The sequence below is a fragment of the Amblyomma mixtum genome, chromosome 6 (assembly GCF_055824585.1).
Source record: "Amblyomma mixtum isolate Tamu chromosome 6, ASM5582458v1, whole genome shotgun sequence".
Classification (NCBI taxonomy): Eukaryota; Metazoa; Arthropoda; class Arachnida; order Ixodida; family Ixodidae; genus Amblyomma; species Amblyomma mixtum.
In genome coordinates this window covers 98,868,593-98,891,695 of record NC_143017.1, presented here as the reverse complement: position 1 = coordinate 98,891,695, position 23,103 = coordinate 98,868,593, and the positions used below count along the sequence as shown (strand labels likewise).

Here is a 23,103-nt window from a genome sequence, read left to right as displayed (position 1 = left end):
CGGTCAGAGTGGGTGAGTGAACAAATGCGGGTTATTGACATCCTAGTCGAAATTTAAGAGGAAGAAATGGGCTTGGGCAGGGAATATAACACGAAGGCAAAGATAACCGCTGGTCCTTAAGGGTAACGGAGTGGATTCCAAGAGAAGGCAAACGCAGCAGGTGGCGCAAGAAAGTTAGGTGGACGGATGAGATTAAGAAGTTTGCGGGGATACGGTGGCCGCAACTGGCAAAGGACAGGGTTAATTAAAGAGACATGGGAGAGGCCTTTGCCCTGCCGTGGGAGTAGTCGGGCTGATGATGGTTTACGGTTGCGCGGTTTCCAGTGTAATCGCTCAAGGATCGTAAAATGCCGCGCATGTGAGATTACGTACACGGTGCTACTCCGTAGGCATCACTAAATGCCTGAACCCCGTGAAATCGCTGAAAAAACGCGAATATGCCGAGCGTGGCCCTCGACGGCTCCGGAGACGCAGGCGGTCCAAGTATGTGAGGAGGTCCTTGCATTCGGAAGCACAATATCGAACTCGGCGAGATCGCCGAATGTCAACAACGTGCAGACCGCCGTGGCGCGAGAGGTCTTGTGCCAGCGAACCAGGCCCATGCAGACACAAGCCGGCACCATCACAATTCCATGGAGGGCGGCAAGACGCCTGCTTGGACGGACGATGAGCCCTCTCCCCCCGCCGGCTGCCCCGCTTTAAGACCCCGGGACTTCGGCGTCACTCGAATATCGCGCTGCGGGCGGTGCTGGCGGCCCGCGTCCAGGGAGCGAGGCGTCATCTTTTTACCTTCCCCACTGCACTCGGCGGCGGCGACTGCGTTTCCAGGAAACGCATTCGCCATTAGAAGCCGAAACATAGATACAGCTGAGGAAGTTGCAATAGCGCTCGCTTGCGTTGGAACGAAAGCAAACATAATCAGCGATAGCAAAATGGCTGCCTGGCATTTTGGCAAAGGAAGGGTCTCGAAACAGGCAAACAAAATTTTAGCAAGTTCTCAATTGAACCTTAAAATTACGATAATCTGGACCCCCGCACACGAATCATTACCAGGCAATGAGGCGGCACAAGAGTTTAGGAGTGTTTAGGGTCTCTGCTCGTAATATAGAGGAAGTTTGAAATCAGTTTTTTCCCTCCACTCGAATTGTTGAGCGTTATTGCAGTGCGACTTGTGTTGTCAGTACTCTGTTGTAGTAATGTTTAGAGCAGCCTGGTACCTTACCTAACCTGACCTGACCTAACCTAACTTAACCTAACCTAACCTCACATCACCTATCCTAACCTACACTACAGGCCACTGATAAAGGCTGCCTGTCCACACTGGAGGAGCTTGCAGACAAAGCAACCTCTCCATTGCACATAACTCCTCAAAATATCTAAAATTGCTGTCTGCTCTTGGCTGCCGAATTTCGATGGAGGCTAAATTCTAGAGGCCTATCTAGTCTGCGACGTCTGTGAAAGAACTCCAGGTGGTCGAAATTTCTGGAGCCCTTCACTCTTTCGGACGTTAAACCCCATAAACCAAACTTGAGCTAAGATAACCTGTTTTTTTTTTGTTTTCATTGTCCTTCTCTGTACTGACCTAACCTAACCTAACCTACTGCTTCCCTGTTCATGGGAGTTTAGCAATAACCTCATCAGTGATATGAAAATTCGACAGCACAACAATGAGGCTGCATCCTTTGCAGGACAGAGGCTTTATGCAGTGACCTCCTGTCACTCCTGTCTAGCACTAGCCACGGCCACCTTCTCTCAGGAAATCAGCAGGACACAAGCTGTGTGATACCACTGATCATTTCACTACATGACTGTGCCAGCCATTAACTTTCCTGAGTTTCTTGTGAGGTTCAGAAGAGGGTGTCACTGCATTCAGTTGACGGAATGAAGGCACAAAACAGATTACATTTTGGAGTATAGTTGACCCTTCAGCTCGTTTCATGCAGCTGCTTGTAGCTGACTTGGCAGCATGTGGTATCAGAAGGCATATAGGTGGCATATAAGGCCTGGTTCTGTGAGTGTGGGGTACTTTTTCTGCAGTGGTCTACCAGTCCCAGAGGTTTCTTGGTTTTCTAAAGGTGGCTGTCCTGCTGACAGAGAGAGAATCTTCTCCAGAGCAATCATGCTTGGATCAGATCATTTGTTAAGGGGTGGAACAGTTCTTTCAGACTGCCATGACCAGAGTCACTGCATTTTCAGATAGTGTCTTCTCACATGCTCAACAGCTTAATATTTCCAGGTTGGACTTCTCCATTGAGATCTGGAACATGAAGGCCATGCCATTTGTCGAAAGGGTAGGAGCTGTCCTTCCAAAACTCTCAATGCCAGTGTCTCAATGGGAATTGTTTGTTTTGCTTACCCAGGTTGTGCTTGGTAACCGCAGTAATTCAGTCTAGGCAGCTGTGTGGCTCAAAGGAAGGCTGTTCACCACAGGCCTGCATGGTCATATTGCAGAATATGACCTTGCCACTCTTGAACAGAAAGTAGGGATTTTATACTTTATTTTACCATGCACAGCTTTCTTTGGCACTTTGCAGCTTTCTCTGGTAAACCAAGAGATTATTTATTTATTTCCTGGCGGTGTTTAGGCGTCTACTCATAATATAGAAGACCTTTGAAATCAGTTTTTTTCCTCCACTCGAATTGTTGAACATTCTTGCAGTTCGACTTTCAGAATTGGAAGTTCACATACGTTGGTGGATTACCACTTTCAATCTGTTCTCAGTGTCCCTTTGAAATGTAGCAGTTGTGTGGCCATGCACTGACATGACTATGTTAAAATTGTGTGCAAGGGCTGCCACACAGACTTTGCAGAGAATCTTCAGGTGACCGCAGATCCGTCTTGTGGAGGCAGTGAATGCAGAACCTCTGAACCTGTTCACCTTCAGGTGAACAGAATAACCAGTCCGCTTGCGGCACACAAAGCATTGCTGGCAGTGGATGACATCCAGCAGCGAGACGAAACATCACAGCTACTGGGGCTAAGTGCATGTTAGTAGTAGTCTGCAACATGATTTGATGGTGATGACCTCTTCCACTTATTCAGAATTGCACGAAAGAGTGCGATACCTTGCAACAGAAATTCATGATCTCATTGTGCAGGGTAGTAAGAGGTGGGGAGTCAAGGTATTTATTACTGGGGAAATGGTTGTGAAGTGCACGTCACTCAATACAGTTGTATGTTCGTGGACTTGTGGAGCTGGATACTGAACGTCCGCTTTGTCTTTGCACACTGGTGTAATAAGGGAGTAATTACCAATGCGCATCCACGTAGTGCAGCCGAAATTTTGAAAGTACGCAGTATTTGGGGATTCCCCTAAACACTGGACTAATACTGGTGGTGTGTGACACATGGCAATGTACAGCAGTGATCATCTCCGCTGCTGTTCATAGCTGTAGAAGTCTTTCAAAGGTGTGTGTCTGTGCTAATGATTTCTCTGAAATACAGTTGCACAAGAGGTTTTGACCTTTGAATATGATCGAGATTGATTCGTGTGTTTAGCGAGGACTTGGCAATGAAGCAGAAAAAAAATACAGAGACACTTGATTACTGTGCCTATCCACAATGTGATAACATTCTAACATGTCCATGCCTCTGCACAAAACTTCGTGTCATTCATTCATGGCTGTGTTTGCAGACTCCTTTTATTGGTTTGCGCACGAGATAACTGTGCGGGTTGTCCAGCTGGTGGTGATGTGTTTCCCCAAAGCTGTCGTGAGGTGGCAGCACGAACGGAATGGTGACGTTGCTTCCCGTCCTGGGAAATGTGTGATCGACGATATATTTGTTTTGCCAATAAGGCTTCTAACGCCATCGCATGGAAACTGCATACAGGAAACAGTCTGCACCTTTCTGTTCCTGCTAATGTACTTTTTTGTTGTGTTTTATGTAATTATGCATAGTAATTTTTATCACGATCTGAATTTTAAGAGTGGAATGCGGCACCTTTGAATGGTGTGTGAAGATATTGAATTTTATGCAGAGATTGCAGCTCGAGTATAATCGGTACTGTTGGCTGCAGAGTTCAGTTGGTATTATTCTGTGGGTTTTATATATGCCCCAGAGTATCCAATTCATGCTTCGAAGGAATGCAGGGAGGCCAGATGCATGTGAACTTTTTAATGAAGGAACAAGTGGAACGGCAATTACATGTCGGGACAGCATAGGGTAAGTACTGATTCATCAGATCTTTCTAGAAATGCAATACAGTGGTGACTTCAGTGTAGGAAGGAAAGGAAATGAAGTGCACAAAGAATGTCACCGTAACTGGGAGGTTTGATGTTGCTGCTGGCTGCATTGGTGAGGTGGTGGAGTAATGGCAAATGCAGGCAGCAAAGCACTGTAATCTCAATGACCTGCATTCTGCAGGAAAAGGAAGACATACATGTGGAGGGAAATGCACTGCAATAGAAAAGCTGAAAATAGCATGCATGACTAATCAGCTATGACCACTTAGCTCATACTGTGCACACACACAGGAAGGCTGGAGAGGGGGGCCTCCCTGTGCATGATGCAACAGTGCAGTATGTGACCACAGTAGACTTCCTTTCCTGAATGAAAGTAATAGATAACAGGTATCCGTACATTGCAGCAGTACAGACAGAATAAAAATTTAATTGTAACACTTCTGGAAATTACTGTGGACTGGACACACTGAGTGGGATGAAGAAAAAACTACCCAGCATAGTTTTGTACAGAACCTATTCAATATAATATTACTTCCTTATCACAGAACATCAGCAACTAGATTTACAACATCAGTTGAATTTCAACACTTTCATACAAAAATTATGGGGACACGTAAGCTCTGTCTGAAGGGTATGATGCAAAAGTATTAGTATTTTGCATCTGTCTAATCACACACTCATTTGCATACATCAGTAGGCATAACAGACCACATAATACACCAGACGAAACACAATGTCTACCTTTAATGAAGTCGAACAAAAGTGCCTTCCTAGAAGTAGCATGTCAGACTCACAACATAAGGGTCATGAGTTGTATTCTGAACCAATTATCCGAATTTTCTGTTCAGTTTAATGAATGTACTTTACATCCTTACATGTCATGGTGACATGGGAGTCATGCCACGACCTCATAATCATAATTTAACAAGTTTTAACGATTCCCATTTCACAGCTGAATCGGTGACGTCACGACCCTCTCGACCGGGATATTGTAGACATGTGAAGAACTATGGCGGTTCTTCCACTGAATGGGAACTTAGCGCTGTTGTTGCACAACAACAATGCTGAATGTTCTGAACACTGCACCATAGGCAGCTTGCTGCCATCTGTGCCGTTACAATTCACCGAGACATGCTCATGTACAATTAGAACACACAGTAGCACATTGGTCCATTAGTTTACATTATAGGAGCGGTAGTGCTATGCAGTACAGTAATGAATTTGCACTTCCTGTTGAAGACCGTGCCCTTGAAGTGCACTGCACTGGGTTGTGTTGTGTTGGGTTTAACAACACTTAGGCAACGCAGGCCATCATGCGCCAAGCTCAAGGTATAGGGAAATTGTTTTCTGTAGAATTTTACAGAAATAATAATTATTTAGGCAACGCAGGCCATCATGCGCCAAACTCAAGGTATAGGGAAATTGTTTTCTGTAGAATTTTACAGAAATAATAATTATTTAGGCAACGCAGGCCATCATGCGCCAAACTCAAGGTATAGGGAAATTGTTTTCTGTAGAATTTTACAGAAATAATAATTATTTTAGGCAACGCAGGCCATCATGCGCCAAACTCAAGGTATAGGGAAATTGTTTTCTGTAGAATTTTACAGAAATAATAATTATTTTAGGCAACGCAGGCCATCATGCGCCAAACTCAAGGTATAGGGAAATTGTTTTCTGTAGAATTTTACAGAAATAATAATTATTTTAGGCAACGCAGGCCATCATGCGCCAAACTCAAGGTATAGGGAAATTGTTTTCTGTAGAATTTTACAGAAATAATAATTTTAGGCAACGCAGGCCATCATGCGCCAAACTCAAGGTATAGGGAAATTGTTTTCTGTAGAATTTTACAGAAATAATAATTATTTTAGGCAACGCAGGCCATCATGTGCCAAACTTAAGGTATAGGGAAATTGTTGTCTGTAGAATTTTACAGAAATAATAATTATTTTAGGCAACACAGGCCATCATGCGCCAAACTCAAGGTATAGGGAAATTGTTTTCTGTAGAATTTTAAAGAAATAATAATTATTTTAGGCAACGCAGGCCATCATGCGCCAAACTCAAGGTATAGGGAAATTGTTTTCTGTAGAATTTTACAGAAATAATAATTATTGGTGGTGTATAGGGCCTAACACATTGTTTTTTATTACCTATTAACAAAGGAAGAAAAATTTTATGAACGGCTAATATTACAAGCAACTACACTGGGTATAAGGAATGTGCTGCAATTTGAATGAATAATGAAAGAGCGTGAAATAAATAATTTGGTGGTGCCAGAGTAAGGAACATACAAAACTGGTGGTCGAAATTTTTTCAGAAGTTTCTCTAGGCTGTCCGTCGTCATGTCTCCGTGTGCACAATTTCAGGGCCATTTGCAATTTTCTCAGTGAAGAACTTGTGGTCCTTGAAATGCCGCCACTCCGCACGCTCCAGGGCTTCATCCGCATCCTGTATATCAGCTTTAATTGCTGCCACAAGGTCATCTGGGCCAAGGGGAAGAAAGATTAGCACCAGACGGAAATACCAAGAAAGCTCAGTGAAGACCATTGAAAATTAACACTGCAAATCACCCATGGCATGTCAGTAATGTGTAATGAAAGGAACAGTCCACAAAGGTTCCTCTCACGCAGTCACCATCCATAACCCCACACCATCCAGTAAGTATGGGCAATGCCATGTGTATCAGACACGGCGGTACATTCAACTGCAGTGTTTGCTCACTTCTACTACAGATAGCAGAACAACAGCATCGAGTCCTTACTGCAGTGAACTCCAATGGCAACTATATGGCAATGCTGCACTAATGCAATTCGCACATTGTATTGCAATACCATGGTACCTACATCAGTGAAGTTGGAAAGACGATAGAGGTTGCATCATGTCAAGCATTTGAAGAAATGGTAAATCAAGAGAAGGAATGAAACGAATGATGCAGGCCAACCTGCGTTGCAACATATTATTACTGGATTGCATGGCCTTCTGATGTACCTGCATGAACCGCCCTTTTAAACAATTAGCAGAGTATTTTGCCTGTCGCTGTCCAATGTCTGCATATGAAACCAAATAATTTGAATACATTCGAAGACTGCTACAGTTCAGTGCATTTTGGACATGTGCTGGTCAGCTATGTCACGATGACCAGGCACTCCTCCAGCATTATGAAACCAAATCTTTTGCCTCCGAAACGCAGAATAAATGAACTGCTCATAATCTCTGACACATCCTCAAATACAATCCACTGGCTACGCTAGCGGCATCTGTGAAATTTGCAGAATCTCTTCGGGTCACATCCATGGTTGCCATATTACATGCACTCCCACTAGCACATAATGAAGGAACTACTGGAATGTCCGGCATAGCTCCATGATTCAGAGAATTAGGAAGTGTGTAAGGTCAAACTGGTACTATAAAAAAAAAAGTCAACTTCATGCACAAGTTATTGTCCTATCACTGAGGCATGCAAGGACTGAAATGGTTGCTGAACTCTCTGTTATTGTTTTTGTTACGGCAGTGTCATCTTATCTATGATGCAGCAAGTATTTCTTTACAACGCTTCTTGCTTTGAGTCCGCCTTTCAAAGTGTATTCCTGCTTTCTTTTTTTTTTTTGATTGTGCACATTCCTTCGTGGCTGATTGTCAATAGCATGTTTTTTTTCTTTGCGGCTGCTAAACTCACCTTAGCAATTGTTCAAGAACAATGTATCCACTCCTGCTTTGACTGCCAAGAGGCAGTTGGCAGTATTTGATAAATAAATAAATAAATATTCCGGTTTTGAAGGCAGGCTGGCGTAAGGGTCCACATGATTGAAGTGATCAGAGTGTGGATAAGGAGATTGTAATATAGAGAAATGCCACCTTCATAGTGAAGTTTCTGAAGACTATGCTGAACTGCGAGAGCTTCGGTGGTTTCACAGATAAAATTTAGAGCAAACAGTCAAGGATGGAAGGTAATAAAAAAAAAACAAAGGTAACAAATTAAAAAGGCAGGGTAACAAATCCAGCCCTTAAAGGGGCCCTGGAAGGGGCTCCAAATAAAGTTGAGGTATGCCTAGGGTGTTAAGTGATGCCATTACACAAATATCCTCCAGCAAGAATTTATTTACTGAGTTTTGAGGAAGCTGAGCTATCTACAGTCAAAATTTGAATATACGCGTCTTCGCGCCTTTTTCTCTCCTCTCGTCCCTTTGCACGCTGAAATGTCGGCGCTCCTCCGCCGGCCCCATTCTCTAAAACCCTCCGTCGGATTCCGACGCTATGGTGGCATACCGACGCGCGCAGGAGGGGGCGGAGATTTTGGTCGGGGTCATGGTGGCTGCGTGACGTCAGAATGAGACGTCACGGCGAACCAATGACAACCCTTCGCTGCTGACGTAACGAGCGCTGCATGACACGTCGCGCGCGGATTCGGGCGAAAGCCCCGCACCGCAGGTCGTCGCGAGGGGTGGAAGCGCGCATTTTTAAATATATATCGCAAATGATTGGTTCGCTTTTGAGGTCCTGTACCCGGCATGAACACTCGGTGGCCTGTACTCTACATAATGGGAGCGTATTATAGACAACCTCAAACACCCTTTTCAGGAACCCTCTACGGGAGGTCGCTGCTTCCGTGTGGCGAAAACCGAAGAAAAAATGGATTTTAGAGAGCACCACACATTGTATCAGTAAGGACGCTCAAACGCACTACCCTTGAATGCGCTGCGTGAGGGGTTATAGTAAGCACCGAGAAGATACCAGAACCCGCTCCCACCCGCTTTCGCCAGTGTTCGCCATTCGGCGCCGCAGCGCCAGGCAGTCGGCGCTCCCCGGATATCATTAAAAATTCGAGGGCTATACATGGCCTTCTCGTCATTGCTCGCGATGTGCTTCTCTTCGCAATCCTCTCCCTGTAAGCTGTTTCCGTCGGCCGCAGCTGAGGGGCTCTAAAAAGTTGCGGTATGCCTGGTATGTTAAAGCACGCCGCTCACGAACATTGCACAGCAAGAATTTTATGAATGCGCTTTGTAGAAGCTGAGTTATATGTAGACTAAATTTGAAGTTCTGCGCCTTTCCTTTTCCTCTCGTCACTTTTTGGGCGCTGGAGGGAGCCATCTCTCAACTTGCATACGCATGTGCGTGCGACGGAGGAGGGTGCGAGCATGAAAAAGTCGCCGGGAAGGGCTCGCCAACTTTCGCGCGTGATTGTGTGTTCTCTGCGGCGTGCAGCTGTGTACTATTTGGCTCAGGCTTTCATGACAACACAGTGCAGTGATTGAGAGAGTTTGTGTGCTCTCCTCGAAAGGTGCTACAGAGCCCATTTAAATGGCAATCATCGCGGCCGGCAACATCATTTCTGTATTTCTATTTCAATAAGCCACTGCTACTATTCTTGAACTCGCCGTTACCGCGGCCTATACAAGGCAGGCGCAAGTAAGGGTTCGTGCCGAATAAAACGGGAAAGCAGCAGTATATGGTGGGCTCGATGTGCGCGAAAAAGTGAGCGACGCAACGATGCGACGTGAACCGTCGTCACTCGCTAGCGGAGACCTGCTTTCCTTCGGTGCCTGGGCACTCCAGCTCTGTGAAAACCACCGTAATCCGTCACCTAGATCTGTTGGAAGTGCACGTAGACACAGTGAGTAAGTCTGCATTGGGGATCGAGCGCCCGCACCCGGCTTAGCACGTACCTCGCGCCATGCACTGCGATCGCTAGTAGGCCGCTTAAAATGTTAGCAATGCGAAATCGGTATTAGCGCACTGCACGGGCTCGGGCCGGCCCGAAAGCCCGGGCCGGGACATGATCTGTTTTGCCGGGCCTGAAGTTGCGGGCCGGGCTCGGGCTTAAAGCTGCGGACCCGAGTCGGGCTTGGGTCCGTACAGAAACGGTGTCCGACTATTCATTCACTATTGCAGAGTGAAGTGCACAACTGCGGCATTGAAGCAGCGACACGGATGAGCTATGGGTTAGAGTACACGCTGAGAAAAAAAAACTAAGCTTTATTCATTGACCTATTTATTTAATTATTTCCACGCCGCGGTGGCTTAGTGGTCAAGGCGCTTGATTACCGAGCCGGGGAACCAGGGTTCGCACCTAGCCTCGGCGGCCGCATTTCTATTTCGGCGGCAAGCATGGCAGCCATGTACTTTGTAGTATCATTGCTCGTTGAAGAACCCAGGTGGTCGAAATGATCCGGAGCCCTCTGCTTCGGTGTCTCTCACAGCCTGACTCCCCTTGGGCCCTTAAGCCCCAAAAACATAGCTTTTATTTTACAGCTATATTTTTCTCACGTGAGAAAATTCGCCAACTAAAGCGCGTTTGGTTTTCGTTTTGATCAGCTGACCAGAACGTCTCGTAAATGAAACAGCCACAAAAGCTTGCGAGAGTTCGTAAATCTTATCACATAACCACATCTATCCCTCCTCGCTTCTCCAGCCTGGTTGTCATGACAAGTTTTTTGCCCTGTAAGTTATCACGTGGTTCGCGCGTTATCTTCTGCTCCACCAGTAAGAGTAAAATTCAATCGGTCTTAATTGGCCTTTGATCGTTCGTCATCCCAAAACATACCTATACACTATTAGAAATGCATTCGGGAAGAACATATTAGTTTAGGACGCATATAGTCTTCAAAACACACACCATGAAATACTCAATCCTTTTAGCTTTTCGTTTCTGCTGAAAGGCGACCAGTTCGGCTATGAGTTCAACCTGTGAGATCGCGTTCACTAAAAAAATGTCATCCCACTGCTTGCTAGGCAGCTTTAATGTTTATACTTACGGGCGGCAAAATATAAATGTTTAAAATCATGGGGGAATGCAAAGTAGTCTATTACGCGCGTATGCAGCCCTTTTTATTTGGCTCTTGGAACTACCGAGTTTATCTCTGCGCACCTACACGAGATCACTGTCCAAAAGACGGGCCTGGAGAGCACTACTCTTAATCACTTCCTTCTGGGTTAAAAAGAACCACCTTTCTGCAAGCTAAACTGGTTTCAGAACCTTTGTCGGCCAGTTTCTTATCGGTCTAGTAGCAGTCTACTTGCTCAGAGTGAGCAGTATACCTCAAGCGTTACTGTGAAATGGGCCGGGCCGGGCTCGCTAGAGCGATAATTTAGCAAGCCTGGGCCGGGCCCAGACCAGACTCGGGCTTCAGGTCTCGGATCCGGGCCGGGCTTTGGCCTCAGACTGAGGCCCGTGCAGTGCTCTAATCGGTATACACGCATCTTGCACTGCAGTAACTTGACCCTTCGAGGTACACGGGACACATATATCTCTAGAATTAAAACCGGTTGAAATAAAGAACCAGCACGTTGATAAGCATATGTTCTGCATTCGACAATCATACGCTGACTTTGATGGAACGTTCAGTTTCGGTTGGCAGCACTTGCACTGACGTGCCGCCAGACGAGGCGCCGACGGAGCGCAGCGGTTTTCACACTTAACAGTGACAGATAGAGGTTCATTGGGGTGAGAAAGCAGAAGCAATTTACTGCCCCAATGCGTATCGTACTTTCTTTGGAGAAGAAAAAATCGCTCGGGAAACATACGTGTTCCTACCATAACGAAACTTCGTGTCTGTATTTAATTCGTTGACGTCAGCGCAGCTGAGGACCTTTCGCCTTCACTAAATGTCGCATAAGAAATACGAATGGAGTTTTTCTTTCACTCAATGCGTGTCTGTGACCTATGCTCACTCCTAAAGACAGACATTCAGCACCTATACACACCGGCCTTCAAATCTCTCGAGCAAGCGCATCAGGAGAACTGGTTCTCCCCTGACATGCTCGCGATGGAAGCTAGAAAGAAGATCACACGGAACGAGCCTCACAAGGCAAGGAGATTTACAAACAATGCAGGAGTGGAGGACAAGCTATATAGAACCGAGCATACCAGAGCGAGATGAAGGCAGCGTCGAAACACAGTGGCGAAAATCGATAAGTTCGGGTGTTATGAAACCATCCATTACATTCTACGAAATAGGATTATTTCCAGAAAGATCACACGACAAAAAAAGCTGTTGGCAATCAACTTCGCCGCGTTCCAGCTTTCAGAAACTGTCGGTCAACGCTAAGTGGCCTTGGCGTGCTACTCATTGCCAGTGCGATGCAGACGAGTCTCAGCCGGGACTAAATTTTGACAGGGCCGGTAAATTGCGACCTCTTATTGACCATTCCAACCTGGCGTTTTGAGCTGCGCATTCTGTGACGAATGCGGGAATCCGTCGACGAGCACATCATGAATTATTTGAAAGGCCACAGCATCATGAAGCAATTCATAAATAAAGATTCCCTGAGGATTCAAGACAGGGTTCCGTTCCTCATTAGTCATTTCATTGCGACGTGTACTCTGGGAAGAAGAGCGAAGGCACTGCCATGGGGTTTGGAGAGTCTGTAGAGCTCCAGCGCACAGATGGACTAAATGGTTGTAGTTCGGAGTGTTTCTTTCATATTTTTTTTTAATTTTTCAGCTTTCCGAACTCGACATGTGGAACCGTGCGTGCGAACCAAAAGGGCATACACACTAACTGGCCCAGCATACAGCGAAAAGTGAATCTCGCAAGCACGGCGCAAAATGTGAGAAGTCGAAGATTGAAAACCCCACATTCTAATTAGCGTACAGTGTATGGAGTGGAATTTTGATTTGCGGTGGCGATGAACTGTTGCCTATAATTTCACAGCGCGAAAAAGTACGTACGTCAGCCCCCCCCCCCCCCCCCCCCCCCCCCCCCCCAACTCACGAAGGTGCGCCCCCTACAGAACAAAGAGAAACGGGATGCCATGCCAGCTTCTGCAAGAAAAACCAGTGAAAATTCGTACAGTACTCTTCTGACATGGTCTACGAGATAACCCTGCCGTGCGGCCGGTCCTACGACAAACTGGCCGCTGTTTTAATGAGCGTGCTCTAGACCATCAACGATCCATGCGCATCGGTACAGGCAGCAATCTTCCCGTGCACTGCAAGAGCTGCGACAGCAATAGCTATTCACCATTGTTGAAAAGAACTAAATTCCTATCGAAGGCAAAAACAACAACAGAAAGAGAAGTAATCGAGGCTTTCTACATCGCCAAAAAAGTACAACTGCGTCAGCTCTCCATGTTTATCATTGTAGAGAAAAGTCATTGAATTCCTTCATAGGCACATCAGTGCTTTCTATCGGTCTTAATGCACACGTGGCATTGTTATTCCCTTGCTATTTTCTTTGTCGCCGCCTCGTGCACACTTCACCTACGATTGTACCTTGTTTTTGTTTTGTTTTGTTTTGTTGAAGGCCCTTATAAGGCTCCTTCTTTCACGCAACAAACTAGTTGGAAGTCTGCGATTTGTGCGGTCCTGTTTGTGCCTCCTCTTATCGTCCCGTCTTCGCGAAGTTTTAAAATGACTGAGCTCAATAACTAACTAGCGGAACTTCACGCCTTACGTCCGAAGCAAGTTCCCGATTCCTGCAACCGTTTGTTATTCAGTTTTTTTTTCTTCTAGAGGCCATAATAAACGAATAATAATGTTCTGCTGATTTTCGCGTCGCTCATTTTCCTGTGTGGGCCGGCGCCGCCTTCGCTTGGCCCTTCGCGCGATTTTTCGCGAACACGGAGCTCAGGCGTAAGTCGCCGACCGATTTTTCGGACTCTAGGGACCACGGCAACGTTCGAAATATTGGGCAGTCCGAATGAAATCTAACTGCCAGCACGGCGGAGGGGAGCTATAAGGTAAGCAGTTTTGAGCATTCTGGGGCTTCACGCGCGCCTCCATATCTCTCACCGCGTCGTGTACACCGACGACGGGGAGTGACCGTCTTCATGAGCTTCGATGACTGCGCTGCCGTCGGCACGTAGCTGACGAACGCAGGCGTCAGGGCAAAGTCTAAGGGCGCGAGCCAGCCCGCCGTACGGAAAGCACGAAACAAAAAGGCAAAGATGGCGACAAAGATAAGAAAACTGATAAATGGTCGGAGCAGGCGCTCCGTCACAGTTCGCCTTCGTGATTAGGCCTAGGGACTGAAGCCGGAAACGAATCTCGGAGTTGGCATATTATGCTATTTTATGCACTCTGCGGTGGCTTGTGTAATATGAGAGGCATTTTGTTGTTGTCAAAACAGTTCTGCCGGTGCTGCTACAAGTACATTCGGTCCTGCGGTGCGTATTGTCCCGGACACGAGCTCCTCGCTTTGAAAAGCACGGCTTCTCGGCACAGATGAGTTCCGCGAGCTGAGGCTAATAATGAAATTCGTGCAGCGGACGTTGTCCGACAACGCTACGAGCTCGCAACCAGGGCCTGGTTGCGAGCTCGTAGCGTTGTCGGACAACGTCCGCTGCACGAATTTCATTATTAGCCTCAGCTCGCGGAACTCATCTGTGCCGAGTCCAACCCGCGAGGAATATCAGCGGTTCCCGTCACAGACTTTCATTCCGCTTATTCGACCAGATTACTGATCTGGGCCCCCTGCATGGGCGCGCTTCCACCATACGCCCTATTTGGCGACTTGGCTGGCGGCGGTTTGGTTTGGTTTATTGGGGTTTAACGTCCCAAAGCGACTGAGGCTATGAGAGGCGCCGTAGTGAAGGGCTCCGGAAATTTCGACCACCCGGGGTTCTTTAACGTGCACTGCCATCGCACAGCACACGGGCCTCTAGAATTTCTCCTCCAAAGAAATTCAACCGCCGCGGCCGGGATCGAACCCGCCTCTTTCGGGTCAGCAGTCGAGCGCCGTAACCACTGAGCCACCGCGGCGGGGTTTGGCGGCGTTGCTGAGGCGAGTGTGCACCGCGTCCGAAAAATCTAGCAACCATGCTGCGATTCATCCGATATTTCAGGCCTTTTTTTTTCCTTTCTTCTGTGCCTTGCACCAACCGCCTATAGTTTCATTCTTCGAATCGACCAGCGTCTTGTGCGCATCTGCCGATCCTCGCTTTGAATTTCCACTGAAGGCATACCGTGCCTCTTTGCTCTTCCCTAATTAACGTTTGATTTAAAATTCCAATTTCGGTTGAATATTTTTTTTATGCCTGTTCACATGATTGGTTGAAACTTGTGATAGCTATGCTGCGACAGGCATTCCCTCACCTTTACTATTCTTCTTTTGGCTTTTGCCTCTGAAAGAGGGACTCCAATATGAGGAAGTGAGCATACAGTTTCGGGACGTGTCGCGGTGCCGCGAAAAAGTCCGAAAAAATCAGCGGTCCGAATTTTAGGTTAGCGAATAATGCAGTTTTTGTATGCCTCATATGATCTCGTACCCACTAGTGGCGTCGCAACCGCAGACAATTTTCCGGGAACCCACGACGAGGTGATCAATGTTTACTAATGTCACAAACATAAGATATAGCGCCTCGGACCTTCACGTTCCACAGTAAGTACAACCGACTAAGATGCGGAAATCGGAAGATCCAGCCTTTATAGCGGAACCACTTCACAGTAAAAACTTCGCAGTGCGGACGGAAAGAAATGAAACTTAACGTACGATTCATTTTTTGTTAGCATAACACACAGCGAGCGAAGGGTTATAGCTGGCCGACCGAGCGCCGTCATGTTCCACGCCGCGAGGCATTTGCCGCCGCGTTAATGCGTCGAGACCTATAGACCGTTTACAGCGCGCAGTTCTTCCGTTTGAGACCAGATGGCGCCACGGGTGTGCTCGGAACACGACGTCATTACTTGCCTCGTAAGTCGCCGGCGTGTATGCCTCGACGCAGCAGTGGAGGTGTGAAAAGAGAAAATACATGCTCTGTTGTGGGTTGCTAGAAGTGCGACAAACAGTTAAAGTATGGTGGGCGGGATGCGATCGTTTGCGAACTTCACGGAACCGAACTGCACAAGGACGTACTGCTCCTGTTCGCGCCCGTTGGACATCCACCTTTTCCGAACGGGTGAACGCAACACACACGTTCGCCAGCGCTAGACAGCGAATATAGAAGGAAAGGTCTCGAACTTGGAAAATCTGGGAGGATAAGTGCGCAACGTAGCCGCATGAACAAGCTGTCCCGCCACCAATACGTCACACACACACACACACACACACAAAAAAAAAAAACGACTTACGCTTAGTGCATATTGTGCAGTGCATAGCCGTGCGGGCGGACAACGCTTACCGTCAGTTCACGTATTACACACCGCCTTGGTGCTACTGTTGAACTTCGCTCCAAGTAGCGCGGTTTTTGTGGACCACAATCGGAATAAAGCATTTGTGTTACGGCTGCTGTGCTCTGCGGTTGTCACTTCCTCGCGATCCATGCGAGACAGTCACTAGAAGTGACTCCGGCTGTTACAACCAATGAGACCTCGAGCATTTTCATTTCCGTATATAGAACATGGAGCGTACCACAATTTTATACTATGTGAGGCTGACATAATTGTGAGCTTCGTGGAGTGAGCGCTCTGCCATGCGCGCGTTATAATAACAATTATTATCGCGGAATCCTTGTAAACGATTGCATGCAAACTTGTGAAGGCTGCTTGATGCATGGTACTGCTTACATGATTGGGTAACATTTGTTTATTTACTTATTTTTGTCGCCTTCCTTTGTTTAGCAAACCAACAGAAAATATTTTAGGCTTCCTAAGCACCTTTAACAAGTTGTAAACAAATGAGTACGATGTACATGTGAGCGTTTTAGAGCAGCCTCCGCATGCATGTACACAATACGACCACGACCTGCGCAGCCGCAGGGTCATTAAACCTTGCTGTTTTAGATAATAACAATAAAAAATATTAAGCAAAGCCTTCAGCGGCATTCAGGCGATCCACCCGTTGCCTCGAACAGGCGGAGAGCTCAGCGGCTCTTCGCGACATGAAGCCCGATCACGTTTTCACGCCTAAAATGAACAATTAGGGTTTTCACATGTCCTTCGAAGCTTCGGACCAACCACAGTGTCGTCTTGCCACTCCTTTACAACCGCATCAGCCGAAACACTGCCTGTCGGAACCGAAACATCAGACGCAGCAGCCTTCGCGACGAGGCGCGCGCCGAGCGGTCAGGAGGCGAGTAATGGCGGCGTGATCACGTGATCAAAGATGGCAGCCCCCATGATACGCCGCTGTAAAGAGTCTATAGCATTGTGTGATGCGCGATCCGCTACTGTGATCCGCTTCCGCGGGGCACCACTATTTACTCGCTGACTGGTACCGATGCAGCAGGCGCGCACGCAGCTGACGGGAACGTGGCGCCACCTGGCGCCCCCATGACGTTCTGCGCACGCGCAGTGGCGCCTCGCGGAAGCGGTTGAAGGAAGCGGATCATGGATCACGGAGCTGCTATGCTATAACACTCTAATGACTCCTCCGACTACAGCGTAGTGCAGCCCCCTATAGACAGCGTCCCGCGTAGCCTAAGCGCGGCTTTGAGACTCTTGCAAAGGTATGTATGACAAATGCAGTGTGAATCCATGCAGTCTTACCAATAGATCTGAAGTTCTTCTCAGGCCTCAGGTAGCCCAGGACCACCACTTTCAGCATCGCCCCGTAGAAATCTTCGCTGAACTTGTGCATGATGTGAGTTTCCTGCAACACAGTAATGGAAATAAAGTTCAGCATACAGTGATTCAAGGACTAGTTATTTTAGAGCAAGAGCTATACTGCTCGGGGTACAGCTTCCGATTTCGATGTGGACGAGACAATGTCCTTCAGTGCCTTACAAGGTCAAACCGAGCTTAGCTGCGTGGCGGTATACGGTTCAAGCTATGGTATGACCACGTGATCATACGACTATGACCATTGGGTACTTTACCTCAACATTTGATTTGAGACAGTGGAGACCGTGCTTGAGAGAGCTTTCGCTCGTAAGCCACGTAGAACCTCGGCCGTTTTTCAGCTCCGACTTTGCCCCTCAGCAATTTCTTTGAACGGTTTGGCCGCTGGAAGACCATCTTGTCCTTGTCAACCAGGCGCAGGATATAGACCTTTCCAACAAGTGAGCAGCATGTCGAAACGCCTCCTCTCTGGGCTGTTGCGAACCAGTTCCGCTGCCGCTTCCATCGCGCTAGCGACAAGAGCACACAACAGCCCAGCGAGCAGTGTAGCGACGCCCACGGAGCCATCGATGGACAGGTGTATACTGAGCGCTTCATCTACGCTGTTCAATGAAATGACTCAACCTCTCGTTGATCTCACTGTGAGAATTTTAAGTTTTGAGCCGTTTGCAGCACTGTGAAAGGTAGAGCTCTCTCGTCCAAAAAGTGCCAGCGAAGACAACAAATAGTCCCTCGGTATTCGAGCAGTGTTGTGACTATTTTTAAAACAATTATTGAAGCGATTGAAGAGGTAGTTCAGGATGTTGTTCTGAAAGCACAGCGGGCGTTTCATTCACCGGTTAAATCAGCAAAAAAAAAAAATCGGCACGAACACAGCACTGCGAAGGACTGCTGCGAAGTGCTGCGCCGCCATTCGTAAACATGGCGTCGGCCGAGCCTCCTGCGCGCAGCGTCTGGACACTGGTCCTCACTGCTTCCTAGCGATGGGGCCATCAGTCGCGGGGTGAGGGGCCCGAAGGAACAAGTTTTGCAGTTCACGCCGTTCTGGTTGGCTCAGATCGCCGAATGGAGTATATCAGCTCCTGCCTTATGCTATGGGTCTATACTCCATCTCATGAGTTTCTAGCGTCACTATGAGAGGCAGAGACGTACGCTGGCAACCAGGAGAGCGCGTTAAGCCTGCTCGCGACATACACAGATTTGGTTAGAAAAAAAGTATTAATCAACGCTATCTGCGTACCTTAAATTGGCCCTGAAACACTTTCTGACGAGAGTACGTAGACTCTCTCAATCAGTATGCATTCTGTCGCCATGAACACATTTGCTAATAACGCTGATGACACACAGCAGAGAACCTACAATTGCGCGCGAAAGTTCGTAAGCCCTTTCCGGTGACATTATTATGCTCGCGCCATCCTCCGTCTCGCGCTCCTGCGTATGCCTGTTCAGAGATGGGTTCAGATGTCGCATGGTTATTACCATGGCCGAGCCCAGTCAGCCGCGTCGCTCCAGCGGGTTTTAGAGAACACGTAAGCTGCATGAAACGGCGCCGTGCAATGTGCGTTGGGGTCCACTTTGTAACGTTTTATCGCAGCATTGCTTGGTCGTACAAGCCCACAGGTCGTACAGGTGTACAGGCCGTACAAGCTACTCGACCCAACGTCGCTCAGCTCCCTTGATTGATTAGTCTGTTTTAGAGCTTCTCCTTTGCATAAGGAAGGGGCAGCCAAGGTTGTCTAGTCGGAACCCAACCACCGACATCGAAGAAAAAAATTAAAGAGAAGCTAAAAAAATTGAGTGTCCTGCGGCCTATTATAGTTTAGTGCAATCAAGGCGGAAAGCTGGGCTAGTTGGTTTGACATAGTTAATTAAAAGTCCTGTCTCCTTCTCTGTCTTTGTCCTAGTTTTATGCGCTAGTCTTTTAATTAACTATAGTTTAGTACCCATTCCAAACGAAATATCTCGTTTTAAATTGGCGGAAATAAACGCAATGGGCTGTTGTTTCTTCGAAGAAAACGCGCATCAGCGTCTCAGGGCACCGAGCGAACGCTTGCTGACGACATCCGCGGATCTCCAGCCGGAGGCGACGGCGTTGCTGCGTAGCGCATTGATTGCTTCAGGTGGTTTGACAACTCGATTCAGAAAGTTATGGCTGATTCAACCAGTGCCAAACAGCTTGGACTCTTACCGTACAAGCGTTCGCGTAACCAACGAACACTGTGGACTGCATCGATAGCGAAAGCGAAGTCGCCACATCTGCGCGTGTAGGAAATCGCAACTGGTACGTATGTTTTGCGTGGCTGCATGTGCAAGTGAGAGGAGAAAAAAAAAGGAAATGCGCCGAAACTCCATTGTGCACTCTCAGCTGCAAAAAAGCCAGAGCACCACTTCTAACTCTTGTAAACAAGGTCGAATTAAAATCGCCAGCACACGAAATGCGGGAGGTAAAAAACATTTATTTGTATCTTAATTTATTTATTGTTAGGTGCCTTTACACCTGAATGCGCTTTCGAACTACAAGATAATGCTAAACAATAGGTGAGCAGCAGTGAGTTCACTGCTGGACGGCGCAGCAACAGCGTACTGCAGCACCGTCCCACGGTGCTCAAGCTATATAAGCACTTTAGCGCCGTAACGTCGAAAAAGATGTATCCGGTCTCTGCCGCATCACGAAGCCACAATTTCGCAACGCTCAAAGCACTGAATTCCGCGAACTTACCGCAACGGCGCGCCCGCGCGCGCGGCGGACGACGGTGCTCTGGCAGTGTTGAAACTACGTTTTCTTTTCATGTTTATCCTGTGTGTCCTTTGTATGTCATTCTCTTAAGCCCGCCTCCCGAGACGAAAACCAGACACCTCTCGCTAGTTTATGGCCGGCGGCGGCTCCCCTCGGGCGACGGGACTCTGGGAACCCGAGGGGAGAGGGGCCAAAGGTTGAGACGGGCGGAGAGCTGTTCCGTCTGGAGGGGCATTGGAAAAGGGCAGAACGATCGGGGAGCCCCAACGATGAGCATGTAATTTCTCGAGCTCTTGCTCCCCTCCTAACGAACAGTTTGATTGTTTCTTGTATCTTGCAATAAACGAAGTTACATAAACGATAACAGTCTACTGTCTACAACGAAGAAACTACATCAGTTTTAGTTTCTACAAAACATTTTGGTGCCGAAACCCAGGAACAGATTACTCAGGAACAACGACCGGACCCAACGACTCAGCGTACCAACGACAGCCACATGGATGTTCTCAAGAAAAAGAGGAAGGCCGTTAGAAGCCAGGCGACGCGACTGACCAAAGAAACGGACGACATCTTGGCTGCTAAAGAAGCACCCACCGTCGAAAAGGTGAGCGTGCTTCTTGAACGCCTAGAATTGGTCAAACAACAGCTCAACGATGTAGACGCAGCAATCGAGCCAAACATCAAAGAAGATGAAGCGGAGGCTGAATTCGAGCAAGTCATCGAGTACAGTGACAAAATTGCTACCTGCATTTGCCGACTAAAACTCAAGAAAGAGCAAACCGAACAAGAAAGCAGAAATCAGGAAACCCAGATTAAAGCTACCGTTGGTAGTGCTTCCGTGGCTCAAAGGATTAAATTACCGAAGCTGGAACTAACAAAATTCGACGGCAAACGAAAAAACTGGCAGCCATTCTGGGAACAATTTGAGGTGGCAGTCCACAAAAACACGGAACTCTCTAACATCGACCGCTTGAATTACTTGAAGACGCTGCTGAGCGGAGAGGCCCTGACAGCAATTGCCGGACTGCAAGCATCAGGTGATTGCTACAGCGACGCGGTCGACATCTTGCGACAACGATTCGGAAATCCGGAAGCGTTGATTCAAGATCATATGCATGGCCTAATCGATGTGAAACCTGTGTTTTCTGCGAGGAACGTGCGAGCTTTGAGAGGGCTTTACGATGAGATACAGGTTCACATGCGGGGGCTGAAGGCGCTGGGCATCGAGGAAGATGGCTACCAGGCGATGCTGTATCCGGTCCTTCTCCGCGCTCTCCCGAAGGAAATGATCTTGGACTATCATCGTTCACACTCTGAGACCCAAGAGGAAGCGACGTCTGTGGTGGTCGACGATTCAGGGTCAACGACATCGTCGTCGGACAGCTCACAGTTGACGCCGCTTCGTTCCCTGCTCAGATTCTTCCGCTTCGAGCTTGAGAGCCGCGAGAGGACGATGGAAGACAGGCCCGACGACGCACATGGTAAGCCTGCTTCTCATTTTGATGGGCACAAGGCACGAACGCATCGAAGGAACGCTCACCCTTCTTCGGCCTCAGCCCTGCATGGTGCAGCCAACTGCATGCAATGCGTGTTTTGCGACTCAAAAAGACATGAAAGTCAAGAGTGCGAGTCGAAGATGGCAGTAAACGAGAGGAAGGCAATCCTTACAGCGAAATGCGGATGCTTTCGTTGCACGAAGCATGGACATCGTTCAAGGCAATGCAGGGTTAAGATCAGCTGCAAGAGATGCAAACGCAGGCATGCGACAGCGATGTGCGACCCTGCCATCAACGATGCCGAGAACGCACGGTCGGCCAACGAAGGGATACAGCCAGTGAGCCTGCATGCCTCAGGAGCAGAAAAGGACCCCACTCACCGCACAGTCCTAATGCCTACTGTTACAGCTTTGAACAAAGGGACTAAAACAAGAAAAGTCTCTCGAGTTCTCTTTGATAGCGGCAGTCAGAGAACCTTCATAACAGAAGACTGCTCCAGAAAACTCGGGTGCAAATTGCTCGGGACAGAGTTACTGTCGGTGGGAGTATTTGGAGGAGGACAGACCAGACGCACATTCAGGCGAGTTGAAGTGTGCCTTCTCCGACGAGACGACCCAAAGGCGCAGTACAAAATCGAAGCCCTAGAAACACCTTCCATATGTGAACAGGTTATCCCCTGCCCCAACGAACTGATCAGAGAAACGCTTCGAGATCTGATGCTTCCTTTAGGCGATGATTCAGCTCTTAACGACGGCACACCGATTGATGTGCTGATTGGCTGCGATCAATATTGGCAATGCGTCACCGGGAAGGTGAGAAAGCTGCCCAACAAGCTGACAGCCGTCGAGACGGTATTTGGGTGGGCAGTTCAGGGCCAAGTACTGTCCAAATCTCAAGAGACAGTTTGCACACATGCTTTTGTAATGAGAACGACCGTGGCTGATCGAGAAACCGCTCCGATTCTAAAGATGTTCTGGGAGTTGGAAAACACTGGTGTGTCAGACACATCGACCACAAATTCAGGCTCCAAAGCCCTGGAAGAATTTACTAAAAGTATCAAGAAGATCAACGATCGCTATGAGGTAAAGCTTCCTTGGAAAGACGATGTGGAAATGTCTGACAACCGCGGAGTAGCAGAGAATCGCCTTCGGTATTTAACGAAGCGGTTAAGCAGGAACCCGAGTCTCATGAGAGATTACGACTCAGAAATGCGGCGTCTAATTGACGAAGGCATAGCAGAGAGG

General features: G+C 47.8%; 1 protein-coding gene across 1 annotated transcript in view; it reads right to left on the bottom strand.

Annotated features, from left to right (window-relative positions):
• Nucleotides 1-4,102: 4,102 nt before the first annotated feature.
• Rfk (Riboflavin kinase) overlaps nucleotides 4,103-23,103 on the bottom strand; it is a 47,496-nt gene continuing 28,495 nt past the window's right edge. Inside the window, exons 3-4 of the mRNA XM_089548492.1 lie at nucleotides 17,555-17,657; nucleotides 4,103-6,674 (exon numbers count right to left, since the gene is read on the bottom strand). Coding sequence (XP_089404618.1) covers nucleotides 6,532-6,674; nucleotides 17,555-17,657 — 246 coding nt within the window. The 3' untranslated portion in view covers nucleotides 4,103-6,531. The remainder of the gene's footprint in view (nucleotides 6,675-17,554; nucleotides 17,658-23,103) is intronic.